Source organism: Pristiophorus japonicus, chromosome 1 (genome assembly GCF_044704955.1).
Source record: "Pristiophorus japonicus isolate sPriJap1 chromosome 1, sPriJap1.hap1, whole genome shotgun sequence".
Lineage (NCBI taxonomy): Eukaryota > Metazoa > Chordata > Chondrichthyes > Pristiophoridae > Pristiophorus > Pristiophorus japonicus.
Genome location: NC_091977.1, coordinates 50,442,321 through 50,464,075, shown reverse-complemented (window position 1 = coordinate 50,464,075; position 21,755 = coordinate 50,442,321). Strand labels below are relative to the sequence as shown.

The following is a 21,755-nucleotide window of genomic DNA, read 5'->3' as shown; positions in this document are numbered from 1 at the left end:
GAAAGGAAAGGCCTAGACCATCTTAATTTGTAAAAAGACTTAAGATTTTAAAAAAGGGATATTGTTATGCATTAATGCTTGGGGGTCAGCAGACACCAGAGGGCGCCACGGTCAGAGGTCATCAGGCTGTACGCATGCGGCATGTGTGCTTGGTCACCTGTATATAAGCTGGGTGTCTTTGTCACGCTGGCACTCTTGGGCTAGAATAAAGATGAATCAGGTTGCACCTGAGTGAGTTTACAGTAACCAGACTCGAGTCATTACACTAAGCAATCATATTCTTGCCTTGGATAGAGTGCAATGAAGGTTCACTAGATTAATTCCTGGGATGAGGGGGCTATTCTAAGGATAGATGGAGTCAAAGAGGCGTGTATTATCTTCAGATTAGAAGAATGAGGTGATTTAGGGAGCTTGACAGGGTATATGCAGAGAGGCAGTTTCCCTTGGCTGGAGAGTCTAGAACTAGAAGTCATAGACTCAAGAAAAGGGGTTGGCCATTTAGGACTGAGATGGAGAAATGTTTTCTCCAGGTTGTGAATCTTTGGAATTCTCTATCCCAGAGGACGGTGGAGGCTCAGTCGACGAGTATATTCAAGACAGAGATTTTTGGGCACTAACAGAATCAAGGGATATGGGGATAGAATGGGAAAGTTGAGTATGATGTAGCTCAACCATGGTCTTATTGAATGGTGGAGCAGGCTTGAAATTCTGTGCAGCCTGCTCCAATTTATGTTCTTAAAGACACAAAGATAATTATTCAGAATAGATCTGAATGATTCCAAATGTAAAGGCCTTTGTGTTGTCATAACACGCCCTCACTTACGAACATAAGAATTAGGAGCAGGAGTAGGCCATTCAGCTCCTCAGGCCTGCTCAGCCATTCAATAAGATCATGACTGATCTTCTACCTTAACTTCACTTTCCTGCACTGTCCCCATATCCCTGGATTCCCTTAATATTCAAAAATCTATCCAGATCTCTGTCTTGTGTATACTCAATGGCTGAGGACCCATGGTTCTCTGGGGTAGAGAATTCCGAAGATTCACAACCCTTTGAGTGAAGACATTTCTCATCTCAGTCCTTCATGGCTGACCTTTTATTCTGAGACTGGCCCCTTTTTGTAGATTCCCAGCTAGAGGAAACATTCTCAGCACTTAACCCAGTCAAGCCCCTTAAGAATGTTATGTTTCAATTAGATCACCTCTCATTCTTCTAAACTTGTGAATATAGCCTAGTCTACTCAATCTTTCCTCTGGGCAATCCCTTCATCCCAGGACCCAGTCTAGTGAACCTTTGCTGCACTCCCTCCAAGGGAAGTATATCTTTCCTTAGCAAAATTCGGGGCCCAGGGGAGATGTGAGTTTGGGGCCAGGGGCAGCCCGGGCCAGTCCACACTGCGCTATGTGCACGCGCTAGGTCCGTGCAGCACAGCAGGTCTCCAGCCATCTTGGGTAATCCTTGCCACTGGACCAAAACCTAACTCTGTCAAGCTCGTGTGGTGGCTGGCGTGCAATGGCCACCACACGTTTAAAAAAAAAATCTACGCAGGCATCTTCCACTCTTCAGGATGTAGTTCGGGACCTGGAATTTTAGGTCCTTCATTGGAACACCTGTGAACTTATCCTTTTTTGGCGTGGAAGCAAGTCATTGTCCTTTCGAGGGACCGCCTATGATCTTTCCTTAGGCAAGGAGACCAGAAGGGGCAGTCATGTTTGACAAATTTGCTGGAGTTCTTTCAGGATGTAACGAACAGGGTGGATGAAGGGGAACCAGTGGATGTGGTGTATTTGGACTTCCAGGAGGCATTTGACAAGGTGCCACATAAAAGGTTACAGCATAAGATAAAAGTTCATGGGGTTGGGGGGGAATATATTAGTTAGCTAATTTTCTATCCATGCTAACAGAAAACAGTCAGGATAAATGGTTCATTCACTGGTTGGCAACTAGTAAGGTGCCGTAGGGAATCAGTGCTGGGACCCCAGTTATTTACAATCTATAAGCGCGATTTGGAAGGGACTGAGTGTGAAGTAGCCAAGTTTGCTGATTATACAAAGATAGGAGGAAAAGCAATGTGTGAGGAGGACACAAAAAAATCTGCAAAAGGACAGACAGGCTAAGTGAGTGGGCAAAAATTTGGCAGATGGTGTATAATGTTGGAAAGTGTGAGGTCATGCACTTTGGCAGAAAAAAAAAATCAAAAGAGCAAGTTATTTAAATGGAAAAAAATTGCAAAGTGCTGCAGTACAGCAGAACCTGGAGGTACTTGTGCATGAAACAAAAGGATAGCATGCAGGTACAGCAAGTGATCAGGAAGGCCAATGGAATCTTGGCCTTTATTATAAAAGTAATAGCAAAGGAGTATAAAAGCAGGGAAGTCTTACTACAGTTATAAGGTTTGGCAAGGCCACACCTGGAATATGTGTGAAGTTTTGGTTTCCATATTTACGAAAGGATATACTTGTTTTGGAGGCAGTTGAGAGAAGGTTCACTCGGTTGATTCCAGGGATGAGTGGGTTGACTTATGAGGAAAGGTTGAGTAGGTTGGGCCTCTACTCATTGGAATTCAGATGAATGAGAGGTGATCTTATCAAACATATAAGATTGAGGGGGGCTTGGCAAGGTGGATGTTTCCACTGATGGAGACTAGAACTAGAGGGCATGATCTTAGAATAAGGGTTTGCCCATTTAAAACAGATGGCAAAATTTCTTGAGGATTGTTAATCTGTAGAAGTCACTGCCTCAGCTGTGGAAGCTAGGACATTGAATACATTTATTCACAGAAAGCGACAGTTTCTACAATAAGGGGATAATGGGGAATGGGCAGGGAGGTGGAGCAGAGTCCATAATCAGATCAGCTATGATCTTATTAAATGGTGGAGCAGGCTCAAGGGGCCGTATGGCCTACTCCTGATCCCATTTATGTTTTTATGAATGCAAACATTTCCCAGTCTCTTACCATTCAACAAATATTGCACCCCCCCACCACCACTAGACTGGATAACTTCACACTTTCCCACATTGTATTCTATTTGCCTCATTCATGCCTGCTCAACTGGTCTATAATTTTCTGCAACTTTTGTATCATTACTTTCTCACCTAACTTTGTATCAGCAAACTTAGATATGCCCTTAATCTAATGTAGATTGTAAATAACTGAGGCCCAAGCACTAATCCTGGTGGTGCCCGGTTAGTTACAACCTGCCAACCCCAAAAGTCCAGCTTTTTCCTTGTCCATTAACCTATCCTCTACACATGTCTACCCCCAATCCCAAGAGTCCTAATTTTTTGTAATTAGTGTAAGTGGGATTAGGTTGGATGGTCTCTTGTTAGCTAGCAGACACGATGGGCTGAAATGGTCTCCTTCTGTGCTGTAAACTTCTATAATTCTAGCCTTGTGTGGCACCTTATCAAATACACTAGGCACACTTATCCATCCTACTAGCTACAGCTCCAAAAAAATGATTTTCTTTTCATAAACAGCCAACATGGTTTTATGATTTAAGTGCCCTGTTACCATATCCAATAGATTCTAGCATTTTGCCTACTACTGATGTTAGCTAACTGGCTTATAGTTCATTTCCTCCCCCTCCTTAAATAGCAGGGTTTGGTTTGCTACCTTCCAATCCTTGGGGTTGGTTCTAGAATCTAGAGAATTTGGGAAGATTAACAGCAGTGCATCCATCATCTCTGCAGTTATCTTAAAACCTGACAATGCAGCTGGTCGGATCAAGGGGATGTGTCATCACTTAGTCCCATTTTCTTCAAGTTCATTCTCTAGACCCTTGGTTCCCCGTTACTTCTGGAATGTTTGTGAAATCAGATGGCTAGCATTTAAAGAATTAAATACATAATTTACAAATACATTAAGACAAATAGTTTAATATCTGCCATTTCCTTATTGCCCATTATAATTTCTCCTGTCTAATGGTCCCATGTTTACTTTCACTAATCTCATTTACATACCTAGAGAAACATTTGTCACTTGGCAATTTACATTCTGTCCTCCTCACCCCCCCCCCCCCCTCCCCCAATTTATTGGTCCTCCTTTGTTGAAATCGATAATCCTCAGGCTTACTACTTTTGGCAACATTCCAAGCCTCTTCCTTTGATGAATACCATCTTTAAACTTCTTGTTAGCCAAGGTTGGACCACTTCCTGTGGAAAGTATGCCTTAATTTGTTACATATTAATTCTTTGAATGTTAGCCATTGCTTGTCTATAGTTTCCCAATCCACCTCCCCTCACCCATGTAGTTGGCTTTGTTTAGATTGAAGACCCTAGTTTCAGACTTATCACTTTCAAACTATAAAATTGTCATATGTTCAATCTTCCCTAAAGGCACCTTTACTACAAGGTGATTAATTAGCTCTCATTGGATCCAAGATCACTTGTCCCCCAATTGGTTGCTCAACATACTGAGCTTGTCCTCAACATCACCAAATTTGGTTTGCCCAGTCTAGGTTACAATCCTCCCATGATTATTGTATTACCCTGGTTACATGCACCTCTAATGTCCCAATTTAGATTCTGTCCTACATTACAAATACTGTTTGGGGGCCTATAGACACCAGTGTTCTGCCCCTTGCTATTTTAGCTCCACCTAAACAGATTCTACTGAATTTTGAACAAAGATCATTTCTTTCTACATCCCATCCTTTATCAGGGCTACTCCTCCTCCTTTTCCATTTTGCCCATCTCTTCCAGGATACTTAACTTTTAGAATATTTAGTTCCCAACTTTTGTCACTTCCAAGTCTCTAATGGCTTTAGATCAAACTGCTTAGTGCAGATATAGTGCCTTTAGCTTTGACTTCTATTTTCCCCTGACAATAAAATGAATCACTGATGCCCCATTACCTTTGTTTGTTTCCTGACCCACTTATTTTTTTTTAAAACCCAAAATTCTGCTCTAGAGCCTTGATATTTCCCTGGCTGCTTTTAAATTTACTCTTTCCCAAATCCTAGTGGTATTACATTGAAGTACATATTGAAGCAGAGACTTGCATTTAAAAGTGGCTTTTATTGATTAAATAGGAGTAAAAAAATAAATTTAAAAAACAGTGCCAATAATGGGTTCAGTGGGACAGATAACATACAGCTTCAAGGATTTTAAAGCTGTTGGAGTAATGGTTTTGACAAATTGAAAATCAAGGCAGACGTCAGCTGCAAGATGGTGCTGATCCTCATTTGGCTGCTTCTAGCATACTTGTTCTTAACAGTCTGCATAAAAGAAAACAAGTTGAAGGACTTTAGCAAGCCATATGCTAGGATGAATTATATAGAACTGTATTTAACAGTATGCTAGCCAGTCTTTGGTTCAGATCATCTAGGGTATCTAGAGTGCAATTGTTAGGGTTAGCTGCTAACCTGGCCAGTCTCAGCTCATGAGCTGTTTATGGCTTGCAAGATGCTTGTAAATTTAGGGCAATAGTACTTTTTATATTACAGCTCTGACCATCTAGAGCAAGACTGGTGTAAAAAGAAATTATAGTGCAGTAAGGTAGGGTTGTGTTTTTTAACCAGCTAGCCATTCAATGTAATGACAACGCTCCCAGGGGAGGTTATTTATTGGGGCAAGTTTCTGAATTTCAGGTACACTAGAAATGAGATGAAACATGAAATTCCAATTAGTGAAAGATCTAGTCTTCATTCAGTTAAAAATCATGGCCAAAACTACTGACTGGACTTACCATATGTCTGGTGAGGCAGTTATTAACCTGCACAACATTCTTAGCCATGTGTTGCATAACTGGAAGTAGTTCATCTTCTCTGTAGGCCAAGTAATACTGCAAGAGGTGTGTCTGAAAACAAATTACACATTTTTACTGCACTAGTTGAATCCTGGTTACAGTGTGCATGTACCAGTTATTAGTCATTGCCTTCAAGAAAATATACTCACCCATTCACCACAAGTGAGGAGTTTCTGAGCAAGGTGGAAGGCAGCTGCAGCAATTAGGGATGGGGGATAATGCACCATCTCATAATCCCCCATTGTCAGCTCCATCAAGTACTTGGCGAGAGCATGGTGGTCAGTGCTAATCTGAACAAAGACAATATAAATGTAGCGAGTTTAAAAATTGAATATTCAGATGTTTGTAACCAATTACAAGAGATCAGAAAAGCTCAATGAACTCAAGCCATGCAATAGCACACTAATCTGCCAATTCATTCCATTATAGAATTGATGGATCAAATAAAACAATGGAATAAATGCCAAGTTTGGTATTAGATGATTGAAAGATTTATGCATAGCTAAGTTAAGGTATACAAGAGAGATACAATAAGTTTGAATGGCAACCTCAATTTCACTTGCCAAAGATCAGCAGAGACAGGTTAGTTTAGGAAAAATTCACTTCTGAAATTAAGCTTTGAATATTTTCTGTATTGGCTATTTTGGATATACTGAACTGATACACCATGTGCTTGTACAAAGACAAAGGGTAACAATATTGGTCTGTTAAAGAATGGAAGCTTACTTCTGCAACCTTTGATGCTCGCCTGAGAAAGTGCAGTGGAAGTGGTTTGCCAAGAGAAAAGTCAAGTTTCTTCAAGATCAACCTCTCCATTTGACGTATGTGAGCACTAGAGTAAGCATCATCAGTGATGATGACAAAGTCCCCAATCTCTGGAGGATAGATCTCTTCATATTTGGAAGCAATAAGCATTGCTGTTACACCAACAAGTTGTAGATTCTTCTTCTGTACTGGGTTAACCTAAGGAGAAAGTCATGGTTGTGCAGAATTACAATGCCTGTGTCACAAGATATTTAGAGCCTCAATTACCAGTTCTGACTTTCTTTTTCTGTCAGGATTACAAAGAGTAGGCAAGATGTGTTTTATTGAACCATTGGGCTGTAAGCATTAATTTGACTATTTGAACTGGTTAATTATTTAAACAAGTACATTTCTCCCCCCACCTAAAATTCTTACCTGAAGAAATCTGTCCAAGATAGACACAGTCAAGTACATAGTTTCTGGAAGTAGCTTGAATTTTATCTGAACCTGCACAAGCCAGTCTATTAGGATAGCACGCATGGCTCCAGTGATCACTCGTCCCACCAAGTAGTTTGGTCTCACTGCCTGTACAATCTGTATAAATAAAATATACACTTGATAGCAGGAAATTGGCATCAACACTTTACATGCTGATTTGTTATGAACTTTTGCATAGAAGCAGTCTTATCTGCATGTTAAGGTTTCAAGTACAACAAGGATTTGAACATTTTTGAATCAAGAGGAGTGACAGCACAATTTAGAAAGACCAGACCAAAGCTAGGGGCCATGTATACAAGATGAATAAATCCAGTAAGGAATTCAGGAGAAACTTCAGGAGCAAAACTTGCTACCAACTAGAGTACTGGAGATGACTAGCATAAATGCATTCAAAGGGAAGCTAGATAAAACACAAGGGAGAAAGGAAGAAGTTATGCTGGGAGGGTTAGCTGAAGGAGGGGGCTTGGATGAAGCAGAAACATTGGCATGGACAGTTGGTTTGTGCTATAAATGATATGTAAATCTATGCAAGATGAAATAGAGACAAGTCATCTAATATTTTCTATTCCTCTATAGACATGCCTTTAGTAGGAAGGTCCATCCCCAGATCTTCAAAGTATGGATCCCAGGAAATTACTACTTTAATGACCTGGGCAAGAACAGCTGAGGATGGGGGTAACAAAAAAAAAAAAACAAAAAAAAAAAACCATGGAAAACAGTCAGTAGGAAGAGATGACATTTGTAGTGTTTTTACCTTGTAGGGGCTTCCCAGTCAAATGAAAGTTTGCTTTCAGGTTGCTGGGAAGCAAATAGACTTTCCTTCAGTCGATTTGATTGCACCTCTAGAAAACCAACCCACCACATTTATATTAAAATATCTATCCATTTCTGGATAGTGGCCAAAGTCCTGCCTGCAACCACACTTTCTGGCAACCCACTTCAATGGTTCTATTAGACATTGGTCCTAAATTGGCTGCTGCATTCCTTGTGCTTTTGTATCTTGCTGCATCAGTGTGTACAGTTTTAAACTTGATTACATACACCTCAATCAAAAGTACCTCCAGACATCTGCAAGGCATATTTCATAGTGCTACATTAGCACAAGGCTACAGAGCATCATGAGGATTCAGATAAAGTTTGCTTGACATCAAGGGCTTGGGTGTTCATGTTGGCAGCAACTAGAGGTGTACATGGCATTCTAGTTCAATCCGTGTGCCCCCAGAGGATCAAAACAATCAATGTGGCAAAATAAGCTCAGCATCTCATTTGCTTGTGTTTATTGTTGCCTCAGGAGAGCATGTGACCAGACACTATAGAAGTTCCCCCAGCCCAGCAAGTTATTTTCCCACCCATGGACTGGGCATGCCTTCTATACTTTCAATATGCAGATACAGCACCTTAAATTTGTTGATATTGAACTTGGTTCCACTGGTCAGTCCAGGTGCAAACCCTGGGCTGCTCAGACAAAATACAAGAGTGGGGAGGTTAAGCTAGAAGAGTTTTTCAAAAAACCACACACTAGTTACAAGGCAGTTGCCAGAACTGGGGAACTTTATAAGATTGAATAGGAGGGGAGACACAAATGTATAAAATTGAGGAGCCTACATAGAGTAGATAGGAAGGACCCATTTCTTGTAGCAGAGAGGTCAATAACCAGGGAGCACAGATTTAAAGTAATGGTAGAGAGTTGAGAATTGCACAGAGTGGTGAGGGTCTGTAACTCTGCCTGAAGGGTGGTAGAGGCAGAAACCCTCATCGCATTTAAAGTGCTGTAACCTACAAGGCTACAGACCAAGAGCTGGAAAGTGGGATTAGGCTGAATAGCTCATCAGCAGACTGGGCCAAATATTTTTATAATTCTACAAGGATTGCCTCCTGAAAGTGACACTTCTAATCACTTCTCCCAAGGTTTGGAGTGAGCTTCAATTTTATCTACATTGCACAAGTCCAGAATTCTAGGGCATTTAGAGGCTGGCTAGAGGTGGGGTCAGTATGAATCCTTGGGTCACACATCTATCTCAGTCTTATTGACTACTACATTCTGCTTCCTTTAGCCAGTCAGTCATCATCACCCAGATTAACCATTGCCCTTTGCTACTGAGCCTAAAAGGTGACCCATCTAAAGCACTGTTGGCCATCATTTAGTAGGAGTTACCCTTCCTACTTAGTACTCATGTTTTGTTGATTGAGGTTTGAATGGTTTCCATTTTGACAATATTGCAGAATATTCATCCTACTACCCTGATAATATACTGCTTTACACCAGGAACTATTTAGCAGGTTGAAATAAAGGAAAACTAACCTCAAGTTGTCTCAAATATTTGTAGATATCTTTAACATATTCACTGCACAGTATTGGATTGTTGCCATCATTTATATCAACATCTTCAACAAGCAAGATTTCATCAGAGAAGGCTACACATAACTCTTCAGACATGCATACTGAAATGTCCATTGGGGATGGTGGAACCTGCATCAATATATACAATGAGTTAACCTGAACATTAACAGGCAGTCTAGGTACAAGTACAAGTCAAGCATCAATTTCTCATTTCCAATTGTACATCATACAAGCCATCTTATTGAAAAAATGCTCAAATCTTTATATTCCTAAAGAAATTGAGCATGTCCAATGATCAATTGTTTGGAGATCCACCATTTGAAATATTTGCTCTTTAATTATAGATGGCCCAGTATAAATTGCTTTACTCAGCTTATTGTAAAATATATGCAACATGTCAACTAAAGCAGTGAATCAAAAAGTTTCCCCAAAAGTGAGTAAAAAAAAAAGTCTTCATTTCCTTGTGAAAACCATCTAAATGCTTTCAAATTGCCAAATTTTTTTATTTGTTTCTTTAATGACTTAATTCTAGAAAATGTAGTTACTTCAATTCAAGAAATTTAGTTTACATTTGTTTAAAAAAAACACTTGTTTGACAAGAATGAGAAAATCATGGGTCTACCTAGCTTGACCAGTTATCCTCTTAAGGACCATGAATTCCTTCATATACAGAAACTAGTCTAGTTTCCTTTTGAAACTGTTCAAACTGGCAAGAAAATTAAAAGCCTATGGGATCAAATTGGATGCAAAATTGGCCAAGTGGCAGGAAGCAAAGGGTAATGGTAGACGGGGGTTTGTAGCTGGAATGTGGTTTCCAGTAGGGTTTCACAGGGCTCAGTACTAGGTTCCTTGTTTTGTGGTATATCAATGTTTTAGACTTCAATATAGGGGCATGTTTGAGAAGTTTGTAGGTGATACAAAAATTGGCTGTGTGGTTGATAGTGAGAAACAAAACTAAGACTGCAGGAAGAGATCAATGGACTGGTCAGGTGGGCAGAACAGTGGCAAATCAAATTCAATCCAGAAAGTTGATGGTAATGCATTTGGGGTGGGCTAAAAAGATATGGGCATACAAGTATTTATGGAACACCTTTAATGTAGTGAAATGTCCCAAGGTACTTCACAGGAGTATTAGATTTTTAAAAATTTGACACCGAGCTGCACAAGTAGAAGTTGCACAGGTGACCAAAAGCTTGGTCAAAGATGTATGTTTTAAGGAGCATCTTGGAGAAAAGAGGTGGGGGGGGGGGGGGGGTGGTGGAGAGAGGCAGCTGTTTAGGCAGAGAGTGTGAGCTTGGAGTCTAGGCAACAGAAGGCACAGCCACCAATGGTTAAGTGATCATCAGGAGAGCAGAATTGAGAAGCACACAGATATCTTGGGAGGTTGTGGGGTTAAAGGAGATTAGAGATAAGGAGAGGAGAGACCATGGAGGGATTTGCAAATAAGGATGAGAATTTTAAAGAGGAGTTGCTTAACCAGAAGCCAATGTAGGTCAGCAAGCACAGGGGTGATGGGTGAGCAGGACTTGGTGTGAGTTTTGGATCACCTCTAGTTTATGTAGGTTAGAATGTGGAAGGCCAGCCAGGAGTGTATTGGAAGAGTCAAGTCTAGAGGTAACAAGGCAGAGGAGGGCTTCAGCAGTGGATGAGCTGAGGCAAGGGCAGAGATAGACAATGTTAGAGGTGGAAATAGGCAATCTTCAGCTGCAGATGTGGTTGAATGTTCATTTTAGGGTCAAATATGACACTAAAGTTGCAAAGTCTGGTTCAGTCTCAGACAGAAGTTGGAGGGATGTAGTCAGTGGCTATGGAACAGAATTTGTGGCAGGGACTGAAAGCAATGGCTTCAGTCTTCCCAATATTCAACTGGAGAAACTGCCTGCTCATCCAGTACTGGATGTCAGACAATCGAGACTAGAGAGGTGGTAGTGAGGTAAAGCTGGGTGTCATCAGCATACATGTGGAAACTGACGCTGTGTTTTCAGATGTTGCCAAGGGACACCAACATGTAGATGAGAAAGAGGATGGAGCCAAGGTAGGATACTGAGAAATGTAGAGGAACCTTGGGAGTACATGTCCACAGATTCCTGACAGTAGCAGACAGGTAGATAAGGTGGTCAAGGCAGCATATGGAATGCTTTCCTTTATTAGAAGGAGACATAGAAGCCAAGAGCAGAGAGTTGTGCTTGAGCTATATAAAACACTGGTTAAGCCACTGCTAGTGTACTATGTATAGTTCTTGTCACCAGAGGAGAGGCGCAATTTACAAGGATGTTGCCAGGACTGGAGAATTTTGGCTATGAAGAAAGATTGGACAAGCGGAGGATGTTTTCTTTGGAAGAGGGGGAAGCAGAGGGCACACGATGGTGTATAAAGTTATGAGAGGCCTAGATAGTGGATAGGAAGGACCTATTTCCCATAGCAGAGAGGTCCATAACCAGATGGCATAGATTTAAAGTAATTGGTAGAAGGATTAGAAGAGTGTTGAGGAGAAAGGTTTTCACCCAGAGGGTGGTGGAGGTCTGCAACTCACAGCCTGAAAGGGTGATAGAGGCAGAAACACTCACCACATTCAATACTTGGATTATGCACTTGAAGTGCCATGACCTACAAGGCTACAGACAAGAGCTGAAGTGGGATTAGGCTGGATAGCTCTTCAGCTGGCACAGATATGGGCTGAATGGCCACCTTCTGTGCCATAAATTTCCATGAACCACCTATACTGTCAATTGTGTTGATCCTAAATCTTGCTAAAGATAGGCAATAGTTCAAGGATTATTTAAGTTTTTCATTTTGAATCCATCTCTGAACGGTTGTACACTATTCCTAGCTTAAAAACTTGCTCACAATCTCAAGTCCTGGGGGTACAGGATATTCTATTTTAAAAGCTCCAATATCAAGTTAGTTCCAATGATTAAAGTTGATCAAGTTACTATTTAACTTGATGCTCCAAGAATTGCCAAAAATTTGCACTTCAAAATGTTGAGTTGACAGAATTCTTCATTTTAAATTCCTAAGTTCCATAAGCCAAATTGCACGTTGCCAAGCAAGGGCTTATATTTAAAGCATAGGTTTTTTTTTTTAAAAAAAAAAACTAGATTTTTGAAATCCAAACTTTACATCTTCAGTGGAGTATTCTTTTGCTTGTAGAACTGCTGGTTTACACATCTTCACTGGTTCCATTTTTGGGGCCAGAGTTTTCCCCATATTTGGAGCAGTCACAGTTTGATCCTAGAGTTTAAATACAATTCTTGAGTTTATGGTCAGTTATATCCACCTTAACCAAAACAAGCCAGCTCAACTATCATGGTTTTTAAAGAGAAGATAAATCCAGGATATGCTAGAGGTATAACAATTCTCTACCTGTTGAGGCCCTTCCAGATTCTCCAAAACTAAATGGCCACTTTGTCTAGAACCAAAGGATCAATACAATTGTTCACAAGCCTATAATATCCATGACAACACCATTATATTTACCTTTTTCTGACTAAATAGGCACATGCATTCTAGACCCACCCCATATGACTTGGTCAGTGGAGCCAAGAGGTTGTGGGTGCAAGCTCCATTATGAACTTGGGCTCAATCCAAGATGATCTTTTAATGACACCAAGAGGCTGCTATATTATTGGAGACATCAAATCAAGATACCACATGCCTGCTTGGGTGAATGGTGTCACTATTTGAAATTAGAGAATTTTCCTGGTGTCCTGGCCAATATTCTCCTCCAACCAAGCCAGTAAACAGGTTACTCAGACTGGAGAACAAGTTGACCACCATGTTTACTTACAAAACCAATGCATTGGTTGCAGCACTTTGGACATCAAGGAGCTATATAAAATGCAAGTTTTATTTACAAGCATGGCTTCTTCATCTACTAGTGCTCCAAAATAGAAGCCCATCAAGATTGGAGATAGTGGCTAAAATTCTCAATATAAAAACCATTTACAGATGGAGATTGGGAAATGCAGTCAAATCTGAATAGCAAGTTGAAGTAACAGAACTCAACATTGCAATTTCAGCACAAGTGCACATGCTAAGCTATTAAAAGTAGACAAGAAACACCAAGTTTAAAACCCCAATTGCTAGAAACTAGATACTGAAAGATTAATTTGAAGGAGCATTTTGTGTTTGCAGTCTTGCTAGGCTACAAGTGGTTTAAAACATACCAAAAATCAAGAAGTTGTTGCACAGGGAAAGGCTAGTGAAAGGGGAGGGAACAGATGTTTATATAGTTTCTCCAGTTATGACCTCAAGTGTAAAGTCAGTGTCTTAAAGCAGATTCACCTTTTTCAGAGCCAACTTCATTCCACATGGCTTATTCTTGATATCCACCAAAGCAATTCTGCGTTCCAAGCCAGTCACTGGTTGAATATTTTTTGATTCGATGTCTGCTGCATTGGCAGCAGCAACTCTGGTAGCCTGGAGGGAAAATGTGACAGTTATCAGGAGGTATTTATGGTAGATTAGAAAACAGGAGGCATTCAATTGTAAAATTTCAACATGTGGTTGGGGGTGGAAAAATGTCAGACTTTGTTCTCCCAGCACATTTTTTTGCACCCAAGACATACAAGAGCCAGAGCAGCAAATTGCTAGTGTGCAAAATCACTTTGTAGTTTAATCAATTTTTAGTCTACAAGTGACAATCACAGCATAATTTAAAAATCTATCTGCTTGACCAAGTTTTTGGTCACGAGCTGCAATGTCTCCTTTGAAAGTATCAATTGTGTGTCTGATTACAAACAACTGAAGCACCTTGGGACATTTTACTATGTTAAAAGCTGCTTACAAGTGGTTGTACATCACCCACATTGCATACAATTAGTAAATACAAGGCCTAATGTAAACCTTTATATCCACATTAGTAAAGTGAAGCATTCCCAATATTTAGTACAAGTAAGTGAACATAAGGGCATAAGGAAAAGCTTCCTGTGCCCTTATCTATTGTAGGTTTGATGTCTGCTATGCATTAATGTAGACAACAGACAAGGGTGTACAAGTCAGACAGGATTCAAAGTGATGGAAGAAATGAGATATTTGTGGCAGTACCCATTTATTTTGTGAGTAAAGATAGAATATTTCAAGCCAATATACCTGGAAAATATTTACTGCAGAAAAAAAGATATTAGGGTGCAATTATATACTTTTCAGAATGCCTTATTTTAAAATCAAGGTAATGGGTGAGAATAGGAGAGGAAAAGGAAGAATGCTGGCTTTAAAAAAGGGAAGGAAGTAGTCATAAAATGCTGAGTATACACCTAGTCAGCATCTGTAAAGACAAAGGACAGGTTAGACATTTCAGATATGTACCCATCACTGTCAGACTCATTAGCAGTCACAAATGAGAGCTGGTCACACTGGAATGAAGTTATGATAACAAAGTTCAATCTTGGAGCCTTGCTATTTTTAAATACTGGTTTGCACAAGAGAACAAGCAGCAACATCGCCAATTTTGCAAAGATAAAAACATTGGAATCAGGTGAATTAAACAAACAGATATAGAATCTTTTAGGTCAAGTCAATAGGCAGCTGTTTGTGGTCTAGGTCAAGTTGGAGAAAGGCAGCTAGTTAATAAATCCAAGGGTATAGTGGACCTAATACTGGCATTGGTTTAACAAGTATACAAGACACCATGTTGTATTAGCAGAGAGAACAGGAGGTTTTATTGAAGATGATCAGACCCTATCAGAGGCATTTTGTACAGTAACAATTCATTCAAGTATCACTGTAGAGGGAAGAGGTGAAGTGATTCCAGGTGAAATTGATTTATTTCAAAGTGAAAGCACTTGTGTAAGCAAATACAAGACAGCCAATTAAAAAATACACAGCAAGATCCCACAAGGGAAACTTGACCAGCTAATCTCACTTGGTTAGATTGGTCAAGCAAGAAAACATTTCCTGCTCTCCAAGTAATGTTATGCATCATTTTATAGCCAATTGAACATGGGACCTTGGTTGCATTTGAGCTAAAGACAGCACCTCTGACACTGCAGCACTCAGCACTGCAGTGTCAGCTTAGATTATGTGCTCAAGTTAGAGTGGGACTTGGAACAGAGTCAAGCTGATACTACTGCCATACAGCAGTTGAACGTGACCTTAAAAAACCTACATTTGCCCTTGCTTTACCAAGTGCTCACTAATGTGGGTATAACTAGTCCATCATTTCCTGCTTTATTCCTTAAATAGGAATGCAAAACTTTTCACCTTGCAGTATGCCCAAGATTTTTGGAAAGTTAGTTAGTGGCTCCACTATTTCAGTTAGTACTTTGGGATGTACAACATCCAGGCCTGTTGACTTGACCCACATTCAATTTTTTTTTCTATTTTAAGAGAAAATAGGAAGGAAAAAAAAAAAAGAGGGGATTTCTCAAAAAACTTTATATAGCACCTTTAAACAGTAAAACATTCTAAAAGGTGCTTCACAGAAGTGTTAAGGCAAAAATTTATCACTAAGCCACATAAGGAAAAATTAGGGCAGATATTTAAAAGCTTGGTTTTAAAAAAGGAGAAAAGAGGGGGTGGAAGGTAGAGAGATTTAGGGTGGGAATTCCAAGACTTAGGGCTGAGGCAGCTGAAGGCATAGCCACCAATGGTTAAGCAAGGCCATGGAGGGATTTGAAAACAAGGATTTAATTTTTTTTTTTATTAAATCAAAGCATTGCTTAACCAGGAGCCATGTAGGCTAGTGTGCACATGTGGTGATAAATGAGCAGGACTTGGAGAGTTGGGACACAGGCAGCTGAGTTTTGGATTACTTCCAGTTTATGTAGAAGATATGTGGGAGGTCAGCCAGGGGGTTCGCTGGAATAGTTACACCTGGGGAGGTAATAAAGGCATGAATGAGGGTTTCAGCAGCAGATGAGCTGAGGGAGGGGCAGAGACAGGAAATGTTAGAGGGAGAAAACAGGCAGTATTAGTTATGCTGCAGATATATGGTTAGCAGCTCAGTTCAGGGTCAAATATGGCACAGTACCAAGGTTGCAAACAGTCTGGTCCAGCCTCAAACAGATGCTAGGGAGAAGGATGGAGTCAGTGGCTAGGACCAAAACAATGGCTTCAGTCATGAGGAAATTTCTGCTCATCCAGTACTGGCTTTCAGACAATTTACAAACTATAGGAGGGTCAAGAAGTGGTGATAAAGTAGAGTTGGACATCAGTGTACATGTGGAAACTGATACTGTGCTTTCAGATTATGTTTCCAAGGGGCAGCATGTAGAGAAGAGGAGAAATAGGAAGAGTTCCCAAGGATCTATCCTTGGCCACCAGAGGTAACAATGCAGGAGCAGGAAGAGAAGGCATTGCAGGATCTGATTTAGAAAAGAATGGAACCTGAAGAATGGAGAATTGAAAGTTGATCCCTTAAAGAAAAAGGGTGAGAATAACTTCAAATCCCCAGATGTCTAGGGACTTACAGGGGAGGATAAATTTTTTTTAAAAAAAGGGAAGCTTATGTCATATACTGACAGCTAAAGAATATAGAAAGTTCAGAGGTAAATTTTTTTTTTAAATTAGGAATGCTAAGAGAGCATGAAAAATTCTTGGCTAGTAAGATTAAGGAAAACCCAAAGATGTTCTATTAATATTAAGAGTAAGAGGATAACTAAAGGGTATGATAATCTGTGTGGAGGCTAAAGATGTTAGTATCGTTCATAATGAATACTTTGCATCTGTTTTCACAAAGGAAAGGGGCAATGCAGATACTGCTATTGAGGAAGACATATTTTGGATGAAATTTAAAAAAAAAAATAATAAAGAGCAGGGAGGTATTAAGGGGTTTAGCAGCTTTGACAGTAGACAAGTCCCTAGGCCTGGATGAAATGCATCCCAGGCTGTTGAGCAAAGGAAGAGGAAATAGCAGAGGCCTTGACCATTATTTTCCAATTCTTTTTGGATGTGGGCATGATGCCAGAGGATTGGCAGACTGCTAATGTAGTACCCTTGTTTAAGGAGGAAGAACAGGCCCGTCCACCTAACCTCAGCGGTGGGGAAATTATTGGAACAATTCCTGAAAGACAGGAGAAATCTACATTTGGAAAGGAATTAATTAGGGATAGTCAGCACAGATTTGTGAAGGGAAGGTTGTGTTTGACTAACCCGATTGAATTTTGTGAGGTGGCAACCAGGAGGGTTGATGAGGCTAGTGCATACGATGTAGTGTATATGGACTTTAGCAAAGCTTTTGATAAGGTCCCACATGGTAGACTGGTCAAAAAGGTAAATGCCCATGGGATCCAGGGCAAAGTGGCAAGTTGGATCCAAAATTGGCTTAGAGGTAGGAAGCAACAGGTAATGGTCGATGGATGTTTGTGACTGGAAGGATGTTTCCAGTGGGGTTCCATATTGGGTCCCTTGCTTTGTGTGGTATACATCAATGATCTAGATTTGAATATAGGGAATATAATTAAGAAGTTTGCAGATGACACAAAAATTGGCTGTGTGGTTGATAAAGAAGAGGAAAGTCATAGACTGCAGAAGGATATCAATCTACTGGTCAGAACAGTGGCAAATGGAATTTAATTCAGAGAAGTGAGGTAATGCACTTGGGCAGGGCATACACATTAAGCAGTAGGCCACTTAGTGCAGTTGAACAAAGGGACCTTGGTTCTGTGGCCAAACACTCCCCTGAAATTAGCAGGCCAGGTGGATAAGGTGGTTAAGAAAGCATACTTGCCTTTATTGGCCAAGGCATAGAATACAAGAGCAGGAATGTTATGTTTAAATTGTATAATACAATGGTTAGGCCACAGCTGGAGTACTGCATGCCATTCTGGTCACCATATTATAGGAAATACATGATTGCACCCTCGAGTGCAGAGGAGATTTACTAGGATGTTGCCTGGAATGGAGAATCTTAGCTATGAAGACAAATTGGATAGGCTGGGTGTATTCTCATTGGAGCAGAGGAGATCTCATTGGAGGTGTATAAAATTGAGGGGCCTGGATATAGTGGATAGCAAGGGCCTATGTCTCTTGATGGAGGGGTTAATGGGCATAATTTTAAAGGTGGTTGGAGAAAGGTTTAGAGGGGATTTCAGGAGAGGCTTCTTCAGGAGGGTTGTGGGCATCTGGAACTCACTGCCTGAAAAGGTGGTGGATGCAGAACCCTCACCACATTTTCTTTAAAAAAAGGTGCTTGGATGGGCACAAAGTGCCATAATCTGCAGAGTTAGAGCTAGAGCTCATAAGCAGGATTAGATTGGACAACCTCATTGGCTGGCAGATACAATGATGATAAGTACTGCAGGGACTCAAATACAGCTAGGGTGATCTCCTGGATGGGTCAGGAGTTTTCCCAGATTTTGTTAGTTTGTTTCTCTACAGGTGCTGCATGCCCTGCTGAGGATTTCCAACATTTTCTGCTTTTATTTCAGATTCCAGCAGCCACAGTATTTTGCTTTTATATAGGCTGTTAATAATTTCATCCTGGGAAAGTCCAATTAGAGTCAAGCACTCACAATTCTAAAGCAATGCTAAATACTCATTTACAAAAAAGTGGAACCAACATCTCAAGTGGTCAGTAAAGCACAGAAATTTATAGTTCAGCAAATACTTGAGCCAAGACATATTTAATGTGAATGTTGTGCTAAAGTCAAGAACAAAATTACAAGAGCAAGGGATGATATTCTCAATCTGATTCAGGAGGATCTAAATATTAGAGCTTTCGGCTTGTAACTGAAAATATTCTTAATCTGAATTGGGGGCGGGGGAAGAGAGCGAGAGCGAGAATGAATGGTGTCCGTGTAAAGTAACAAGGGAGTACTATACACACACGCACAAAATAATGTCAACTATGGGTCTGAATTTAGAAACAAAATTATGTTTTCACTGCTGTTTTTTAAAAAAAATTTTTTTTAAAAACTGTTGAAAGTCCAATACCGATAGACATCCAATTGGTGGAAACAAGGCAGTCTGCATTATTGACTGGGTCACCACAAGGCATTGGGGCAATTAACTCAATTGTCAGGGTTATTAAGGTAGGTTGCGTAAAAGACGCGCTATTTTAATAGATAACCCTGAAACGAATGCATTTGGAGGGATGCACATGACAGCACACAAATGATGTCCTCGCCAGGTAACAAACGAAACGATCGGCAAAGTTTGAAACTCTAGTAGAGCTTCAATAATTCGCTTGCGCCCAGCAAGCCAACTGGTTTGATAAAGTGCCACTCAAGACACTAAAACAAATTAAGAAACATGAATTTAATTTTTCAATCTTAAAAAGCCGTTCTAAAATGTTACATTAAGCTACTGAAGCGCTACGAGCAACCTTACCCTTCTTGTTCGGAAAGCCATTGTGTCACAGTCTACTTGTTATCGAACTACTAGCAGCTAATGTATTATCACTCGTCGTCATTCTAATTCCCCACGGCTCCCCGGTTCTTTTAAATCTGCCGCCTCAAGTTCTGATTGGAACAGACCAGAAAAACTAATTGAGGTTCCTTATTGGCTGAAAACAGCCACTCTGAGCCTGAGGACTAGACACCTTCCAGCCAGTTAGCTTTCACCGACTGGAGTGCTACAGGATGGATCAGAATTATGATGTCATCATCATAGGCAGTCCCTCGGAATCGAGGAAGACTTGCTTCCACTCCTGAAGTGAGTTCTTTGGTGGCTGATCAGTCCAACACAAGAGCCACAGACTCTGTCACAGGTGGGACAGATAGTCGTTGAGGGAAGAGGTGCGTGGGACTGGTTTGCCGTACACTCTTTCCGCTGCCTGCGCTTGATTTCTGCACGTTGTCGGCGTTGAGACTTGAGGTGCTCAGCACTCTCCCGGATGCACTTCCTCCACTTAGGACGGTCTTTGGCCAGGGACTCCCAGGTGTCAGTGGGGATGTCGCACTTTATCAGGGAGGCTTGAGGGTGTTCTTGTAGCATTTCCGCTGCCCACCTTTGGCTCGTTTGCTGTGAAGGAGTTCCGAGTAGAGCACTTGCTTTGGGAGTCTCGTGTCTGGCATGCAAACTATGTGGCCTGCCCAGCGGAGTTGATCAAGTGTGGTCAGTGCTTCAATGCTGGGGATGTTAGCCTGAATGAGGATGCTGATGTTGGTGCGCCTGTCCTCCCAGGGGATTTGTAGGATCTTGCGGAGACATCGTTGGTGATATTTCTTCAGCAACTTGAGGTACATGGTCCATGTCTCTGAGCCATACAGGAGGGCAGGTATTACTACAGCCCTGTAGACCATGAGCTTGGTGGCAGTTTTGAGGGCCTGGTCTTCAAACACTTTTCCTCAGGTGGCTGGAGGCTGCACTGGTGCACTGGAGGTGGTGTTGGATCTCGTCGTCGATGCCTGTTCTTGTTGATAGGTGGCTTCCGAGATATGGGAAGTGGTCCACGGAGTCCAGGGCCGCGCCGTGGATCTTGATGATTGGGGGGCAGTGTTATGCGGCGAGGACAGGCTGGTGGAGGATCTTTGTCTTATGGATGTTTAGCGTAAGGCCCATGCTTTCGTACGCCTCAGTAAATACGTCGACTATGTCCTGGAGTTCAACCTCTGTATGTGCACAGATGCAGGTGTCGTCCGCGTACTGTAGCTCAACAACAGAGGTTGGGGTGGTCTTGGACCTGGCCTGGAGACGGCGAAGGTTGAACAGGTTCCCACTGGTTCTGTAGTTTAGTTCCACTCCAGCGGGGAGCTTGTTGACTGTGAGGTGGCGCATGGCAGCGAGGAAGATTGAGAAGAGGGTTGGGGCGATGACACAGCCCTGTTTGACCCCGGTCCGGACGTGGATTGGGTCTGTGGTCGATCCGTTAGTCAGAATCACGGCCTGCATGTCGTCGTGGAGCAGGCGGAGGATGGTGACGAACTTTTGGGGGCAGAGTTGAAAGAGCTGCATCGCACAAAAAGGAACCTCACCATTGTTTAAACTACATTTAAAAATGATCACTTTCCTGCTTTCTCTCCATACCCCTTGATCCCTTTAGCCATAAGGGCCATATCTAACTCCCTCTTGAATATATCCAGTGAACTGGCATCAACAACTCTCTGCGGTAGAGAATTCCACAGGTTAACAACTCTGAGTGAAGAAGTTTCTCCTCATCTCAATCCTAAATGGCTAACCCCTTATCCTTAGACTGTTTCCCCTGGTTCTGGACTTCACCAACATCGGGAACATTCTTCCCGCATCTAATCTGTCCAGTCCCGTCAGAATTTTTTGTAGCCATTTCTAAGGAAGTGATCTCAAATAAAATTCCATGAACATTGAGGGAGACAGAGGCCAAAGCTTGATGGCCCTGCACAAAGAAGTAAAGATAAGTGTTAGACCCCAACAGGCACTATCAGTGGTGGGTAGGGTAGTGTAGCGTTTATGTTACCAGACTTGTAATCCAGCAAATCTTAGTTCAAATCCCACCATAGTATTTAAGAATTTGAATTCAGTTTAAAATATATCTGGAAACAAAAACAAATTGGTATCAATAAAAGT

At 41.2% G+C, this 21,755-nt stretch overlaps 1 protein-coding gene across 1 annotated transcript; it reads right to left on the bottom strand.

Moving 5' to 3' along the window:
* Window positions 1-5,108: 5,108 nt before the first annotated feature.
* LOC139260987 (G2/mitotic-specific cyclin-B1-like) lies at window positions 5,109-19,622 on the bottom strand. The gene is made up of 9 exons (XM_070877067.1): window positions 19,602-19,622; window positions 13,617-13,751; window positions 12,453-12,563; window positions 9,294-9,461; window positions 6,929-7,087; window positions 6,476-6,712; window positions 5,899-6,039; window positions 5,690-5,800; window positions 5,109-5,219 (listed from the first exon to the last, which is right to left on the bottom strand). The coding sequence occupies exons 1-9, from the start codon at window positions 19,620-19,622 to the stop codon at window positions 5,109-5,111; spliced, it is 1,194 nt and encodes a 397-aa protein (XP_070733168.1).
* Window positions 19,623-21,755: the final 2,133 nt, after the last annotated feature.